Raw genomic sequence first — 7,470 nt, forward strand, 5'->3', positions numbered from 1 at the left:
ATAATACTTTTTATTTTAATAAATTTGTTAATTGTTTTTTAATCATATTACGCGTCTATGTTCCTACTGGTAACGATTACACCCATTAAGACTTTTTAAGTATATTATTAAGAATATTCGTTCTAAAATAGTTTTTATTTCTTAAATAAAAGAATATCGAAACAAAAAATAAATCAGAAAAATTAAAAATAATACTTCATTGAGGTCTTAACATCGGTTAATTTAAAATTTATTTTAAATAACTAAAATTACATAATTATGGATCAAAGGAAGTATTTTGAATAAAGTATGCCCAAATTTGTTTTTTTTTATTAATTTACATCAGCACCAAATTACACACTAGACGAACCTTCCCCTAGTTGTTTTCTCTAATTCATAGCAGTCATAGTTGAAGACAGCATTATTTTTATGTGCACAAACCTAAAGATCTCTTTACACTATGGGACATGAATATTAAAAAACATGTTCACAGGTTTCTATTGTTTTATAGGCAAAAACAAACCAAACCAAACCACCAAATCTCATCTTCTCATCAGTCAATCATACAGTAGAATCCAAAAACTTGATATATTTTTTTTTTCTCAATAGTGTACAATCCCATAACTTGTTTGATGCACTAGCACAGATCACAAACTCACTGTTGCATGCCATACACATCCAAAAGATATTCTCTCAGATTCTTCACTAGCTCATCCGTGCTCATTCTGCATTCCTCATCCATCTGCATCATAGCAGAACATCACAAACCATGCATTTGCATAATTTCACATATGAGTGCATTCTAATGAATAATTATCTGGGTTCATGGACTGTGTTTGATATATATATACCTGAGCAATGATGTGGATTATAAGAGTAGAAGTGCCAAATGGTAACACGCTGCTACTGGTTGGAGAAAGATGGAACTTTTCAAGCAAGACAAGTATGTTGCAGATTATGTCCTTTTGCTTCTCACAATGGATTCTGATGAGTACTTCCTCATCAAGAACTCTTGCTTCAACCTCAAACAGTGATTCTTTGTTGCTTTCACTAATATTGCTGCTGTTTTTATCTGAGGAGGCTTGAGATTTCATTACCAATGTTGATGAATGATGCACTACTCTTGTGTCATTGTTTTGATTTTCCAACTCTTTTACTCTCTCTTGAAGTTGCCTTGTGTAATTCACAGCTTCACGAAGCACATAAGCCTTGTCCATCTGCAAAGTTACCCAGAAAAAATCTTAGTTGATTGAAAATAACTAATACAACTTTTTTTTGTTCTAAAAGAAAGTTGCTACCCTCATCTATAAAAAATTGAAATATTCAAATTAATACTTGATAATCCTTTTCAAATTTAAGTGTTATACATTACAAAAACAACAATAATGCATTGGAGATTCTAATTATAATAGTACTTCATGGGGAGTGGACCATGAAATTTTTTCTTTAATATTTTCTTCCTGTGTGATGATTAGTTTGCTGGTGTCATCTTTTTGAATACTATAATATTTCCCATTATTAGCAAAATAATGCTTCAGTGGTTCACTGCTTTATAAGTCTAAAATCTTATTTTAAAATATCAAATGAAAAAGTAGGACAACATGTTAAGGGATTCTTAAACCTAATCAAGCATAAGCAAAAAACACCAAATATTTTTATTAATTCAAAAGTTAACTGATAATACAGGAAAACTGTTTTAATATTAAATAATAAGATGTGTCAATTATGTGTTTAGGATTTAGGGTAAAAAAATATGTTTTCTAATTCTAAAGTTCAACATTTTTCTATCCAAAAGGTGTATTGAAAATATATAAAATAAATCGATATCATCATATTTTATCACTTTATATTATTTCAAGAGAGCAAGTTTAGTTCATGCAAAAGAGAATAATGAGGGAGATAAAGGTGAGAAAGCAAATGCCAAGAAACAAACATGAAAAATAAAAATTATCTTACTTTTTTTTATATAAAAATAACTACTAGCTAGACTTCTTCTTAAATGAGTTGACTTCATATATATATATATATATATATATATATATATATATATATATATAAATGAAAATGCAAGATTGATGAAACCATATAATTCTTAACATAATAAAAACTGTGTCTTTCATGGATTGAAAAAAATATCCTTCTGACCAACACAAGTTATAGCAAATAAAAACACAGAAATCTTTATAAAACATTCATATAAAAACCCATTAAATAGTCATAAAAAAACATATTTTTATGCATTTGATGAAAGGAAATCATTTTAAATTTTTTTATAATACTGAATGACACTTGTGGAAAAAAATATGAATAAGTTCAGTGTATGGTAATTGACCCTCTTGAGTCCAGGAATGGTTGCTGAAAGTGCTATGATGCTCCCTGTCAGTTCCTGTCTCCTTTTCCTCTCAGCAATGATGTGATGTTGTGTCTCAGAGGGCCTTCTGACCCTCTTTCTTGGCTGATCCATGAATGGTTCAAATTCATCAGCTCCATCTTTCACCACAGCACCCCTTTTGCTGGAAGATCCCTGCAGTGATGAACCAAGCTTTGGGGAAGGCTTATGAGGTATGATTGGTTCAGCAGATGAAGTATCAAAGGAGAGAAGGTATGTGGTGTGTGATGATGGTGGCAATGTTTTCAAGGACTTGATGGAGTTGGAACTGTAGCTTTTGTGGAGAGTGTCACCAATTGGCTCATCAAAGGACACACTGCTGTTGGTGGGACTGAGATTCTCTGCTTCAGGTGACAAATTTTGTGGCTCCTCAAGGATCTCTCTTAGGAACTGTTGTTCATCAAATGAACCATTGCTATCACTCAACACAGCATCATAATCTTCCATTTCCTGTGACAACTAAGAAGAAAAATAAGTTCTGGTTTGTTCATGGATAGTAAGATGTGCATACTGAGAAATCCAGAAAATGAAATTGAATGTGGTTTAAGGGAGGTTTTACCAAATTGGAAATCCAATTCTCCAATGAATCCTCCATGTTTTATGGATATGAGAACTCTTGTGGTTGGTTGTGTGAATCTGATAGAGAGTAGCACTTGCAACTTCTATAGGAAATTGCATTGTATATAATGGAACAAGTTTCAGCTTTTATATATGATAATTTTTGTATTTTAGGGGGGTGTTTTTTTCTCTCTCTCTCACCTTTCATGCAATTATTAGCTTATGAGAAATAAATACTATTTTTTCTCTCTCTCGGACAGACACCTTTCATGCAATTATTAGTCATGGGAAATTAGTACTACTTTCCAGCAAACTCTTGTTAACAAAAAAAAAAACAAAAACTGTGCACTATATAATTTTTTGCATCATTTTCATGTGAGAAAAAGCTCTAAAATTAAAATTAAATATTATACAAGAGATTGAATCTTAAAAAAAGTATTTTAATAATTAAATTAAATTTTAAGTTGTAAAAAGTTGAAATATATTTTTTTTATAAAAGTGTCAAGTTATGAAACATTATTATTGAAACAAGATTTATAAACGTATAGTGATTTAGTTAGATGTATCATATTTATTACCCATCAAAAAATTATATCAAATATAATGAAATCCTTTTAATACAGTTTTTTTTATCAATAAATAAATAAATAATGTTTTAAGATACTCCAATTATAATAACTAATTAATTATTGTGTTGTCTAACCTGAGTGATTAGAAGGTTGAAAGGTGGAAAATAAATATAAAAATTAAATTAAAGTCCATTAAATAAGTTTAAATACGGGTAATATGTTTAATAAATATAAGGTTTAAAAAATAAAAGTTCAATTAGGTCTAAAACCTGATAAGAAAGTACTATAAATAGGTTATCAATCCAAGAGGTAAGTAAAGTGGATTTTATCTGAGAATTAACTAAAATCGATTCTGACTTTATCATCGGAGTCGTCTCTTGCAGATACACATATCTACCCAAAAGCTGATACTGAGACTAGAGACTTGAGAGTTCTAGTTGATCTAGTCCAACAAATGAAAATCCATAATTTATATCTAAGTCCAAACTCAAATCATTGAAAAGTGTAACTGAAAGCCCACCTCAAACTAGAAGATCCAAAAAACGAGAAGTGAAAGAAAAAAAGTTATTTGTTTTTACAAGTAAGAACAACTATAATTTATGTATAATCTAAAAAAATAACCATCCTATCATTAATAATAGTCTCTAAACATTTATACAAAAACACTTATACAACTCTTAACATTTTAGAAAACTTAGATATTGTTGATATAGAAAATTTATATAAAAAAGGAACACCAATATAATCACAAGTGAAATAGGGACATAAAATTCACAAAAAACGTGGGATCAAAGTACGTGCATAATGTTAACTATTTATTGGTTATTTAAGTGACTATTTTTGTTAATGTAAACATTTTACCATCTTTATATCTATGTATCCTGTTTGGTTGTGAAAAAAAAAATAGTTTAAATTGTTTGACACGCAATAAAAAAAAAATTAAAAATTTGTAAAGTTTATTGTATTGTTTTTATATATTTTAACTCATTTTTTATTTTTTGAATAAAATAAATGTAAATGTTAGTTTTTTTTTTCATCATCTCATCATGTATTTGATAACCAAAAAACTATAATACTAGTGGACATATGTAAATATTTCACATGTTAAATATTTTAATAATTTATTCATTTTTAAATATTGACTTGTCACTTATTGTATATTTTCTTTTTAAATGTTGTCCGTTTTTTTATAATCTCAATGATATTTATATAATGTATAGTCTCATCGTTATAGTAAAAAGCAATTGAGTTAGAATTTATAAAAAATACTTTTTCATTATTTTTCTATTAAATTAGTCATTTTTCATCTTTTAAAATCTTATATAACTTTTAGATAAAAAAAAAAGATCAATGGCAGTGCAGTTTGGTAAGGACCAGAGAGTGTCTAAGCAAATCGGTGATAACAAGACATTAGTAGCCAAAAATGGATCTTGTTGGATACAATTATTGTGTCCTTAGTGCCAAAACCCTAAGTAGTGAATATTTTATTTTTGAAAATAGTTCAGCATGTTTCATGAGTCTTAAAAAGGTCATGGAATGAATTTTAGTATATATATATATTTATATATTTATATGAGCATGTGGAGTTTTTGAGTGATAGTAACATACTGATACGACATGGATATGAATACGAAAATACGTATAATTTCTAAAATATAGGACACAGAAACACGGATCTATATATTGTATAATTATGAATTATATAAATTGACAATAAAGATTTATGTACAAGTATGTTCCATATACTTTTTGGAGGAAAAAGATGTTTTTCATGACTAATTTAAAAGAATTTGTTTCTTATTTTTATAATCATAATAAAAATTCATACAATAAGTTTGATTTTATAAAATTAATGTATTTTTCTTGTTTAAAAATGTGTTAAAATCGTGTTAGAATTGTCAAAAATTCAACAAATATTTTTTGAATTGAAAACTTCACGGATATGTGTCTTACGAGTGTCATACGAGTGTCGGTGTCCGATATGTGTATCCGACACCGACACGTCATTTAAAAGAAATGTCTGAGCTTGATAGATAGTAATATATATAATTTTTTTATTATGCTTAATTATTATTTACAGATAATGTTAATTACAGTATATTGTGATTATATAGCAAGAGTTTTTGGTTGAGCGAAATTCTTAGGATGTTTTTATTTTTGGCAATCTGATGAGCAACATTTATCAGTTATTTGGAGTATATTTATTAGGATTCAATCGAAAATATGTTATGTATAACAATTGAGATAATAGAAATACGAACAAAAATTCATTATCAAAATTATATCACAATTTTAATAATGCGGACAAAGATAAAATTATGATAATTTTGAATCGTTTATAATTTTTATAAACGAAATATTTATTAAATTTTTCAATATTTGAGTTATGTGGTCTATTTTTTACTATTTACATCTGAATTTAAATTCATTCTATGTATACATTTGAATAGAACCATTTCTATTAAATACTAATGTACATTAAATTTGTGGATGAATATAGCCCAAACTTAAAACTATTAAATCAACCTATATACTTGTAATAATATTGTTTAATAAATTTTAGTTTTCTTTTAATTAGATTTGTAGAATAATTTACTTTAAGAGTTTTTTATTTTAAAAATAATCTTTTATTTACTTTTATTTATTGAAATTAATTTTTTTATAAGTGGGGGAGTTCAAGTAAAGAATTTAAAAGGATCTTTACAAAATTTAAAAAAAAATCCCTCCTTAAAAACCACTAAATTTTTCACTTTTTTTTAATATACTCAAACAATATGAAATATATGTTCACTAATGATGAATTCTACATCTAAATTCTACTGCTTTTTCTAATTCTAAATTAATAAAATAATTTATATTTATCAGGCATAGTTCCAAACATTATTTTTCTGAAGTTATAAATCATTAAAAACTCAAATATCATACCTTCAATCAACAAACATTTTGTAATTGATGTCTATCACATTTATTTCTCTATTTATATGATGATAATGATTTTTCAGTACTGTTATATACTAAAAAATTATTAAATAAAAATTAATTTTAAAGATATAAAATAATTAATTAGTATATTCATTACAAAAATTAAACACTAATTTAAAAATTAAATAAAATTGATATAAATTAGTTTAAAATTTATAAATTAATTTTCAAATTAGTATCTAATTAATTATTTAAATTTTAACTACTAATTAATTTTAATTCCAAAATTGATAGTTAATTAGGTACTAAAATTAGTAACTAAAAGTTTGATAAGTAAATTAAATACCAATTTAAAAATTAGTGTGTAAATTTTGAAATTATTTTAAATATTAATAATTTTTTTAATTTATAAATAGTTTAATTAATATAGTATTAATTATTTTTAAAATTAATTTTTATTTAATAATTTTAATATTAATATATTGGTAGTTTTCAAATGATACAGCATATATCCAGTATTTGTCACACATCAATAAAAAAGAAAATAAAATATGTATAACACAAACATCAAATGTCATGGTTTGCAATAAAATAATATTTTTTTAAAAAGCATGCATATCATGTGTTTGGGAAAAGGACTTTTCTAGTGACTATGGTAATTTGGCAAAGGTGAATGATTACACTTTTCTAATTTTTTTTAGACTAATAATATTTTGCACATTTTTTTATCATGTATTAATCACATATTCTCTTAATGCTCTGTTTGTGTAATGTACGTCTTAACCCAATACCTTTTCAAGTGAAACCGTTCTTTAAATTCTTAAATAATAAATAAGACAAAACTATCTATTAATAAGTATGATATGATTAATATTCGTAAATGTTTGACTAGACTTTAACAATAGAAAAAATGAGATTTGTTTGGTATGGGTCATTTGTCATTTATGTTAAATAATTAAAATATCATTTTTTAACAAAATAACATTTATATTTTAAAAATACACATAAATTAATTATAGTATTACACTAAAAAATAACTTAGGATTTTTTTAT

General features: G+C 25.7%; 1 protein-coding gene across 2 annotated transcripts; it reads right to left on the bottom strand.

Moving 5' to 3' along the window:
* Positions 1-289: 289 nt before the first annotated feature.
* LOC137826168 (transcription factor NAI1) lies at positions 290-3,129 on the bottom strand. 2 transcript variants are annotated; one of them, XM_068632037.2, is made up of 4 exons: positions 2,928-3,129; positions 2,312-2,827; positions 831-1,196; positions 290-721 (listed from the first exon to the last, which is right to left on the bottom strand). In XM_068632037.2, exons 1-4 carry the CDS (start codon positions 2,961-2,963, stop codon positions 635-637), a joined length of 1,005 nt encoding a protein of 334 aa, XP_068488138.1. In that variant the 5' UTR covers positions 2,964-3,129; the 3' UTR covers positions 290-634. The 2 variants fall into 2 exon arrangements, with proteins under 2 accessions (XP_068488138.1, XP_068488139.1); XM_068632038.2 differs by having other exon boundaries at positions 2,312-2,818; positions 2,928-3,065.
* Positions 3,130-7,470: the final 4,341 nt, after the last annotated feature.

Source organism: Phaseolus vulgaris, chromosome 8 (assembly GCF_051622355.1).
Source record: "Phaseolus vulgaris cultivar YP4 chromosome 8, ASM5162235v1, whole genome shotgun sequence".
Classification (NCBI taxonomy): Eukaryota; Viridiplantae; Streptophyta; class Magnoliopsida; order Fabales; family Fabaceae; genus Phaseolus; species Phaseolus vulgaris.

Bases quoted from the DNA above. Each gene is read 5' to 3' on its own strand.
- LOC137826168 (XM_068632037.2), bottom strand. From the start codon at position 2,963: ATGGAGGATTCATTGGAGAATTGGATTTCCAATTTG. The intron at 2,828-2,927 runs GTAAAACCTCCC...TTTTCTTCTTAG, and splicing joins AGAATTGGATTTCCAATTTG to TTGTCACAGGAAATGGAAGA. The intron at 1,197-2,311 runs GTCAATTACCAT...GTAACTTTGCAG, and splicing joins CCATTCCTGGACTCAAGAGG to ATGGACAAGGCTTATGTGCT.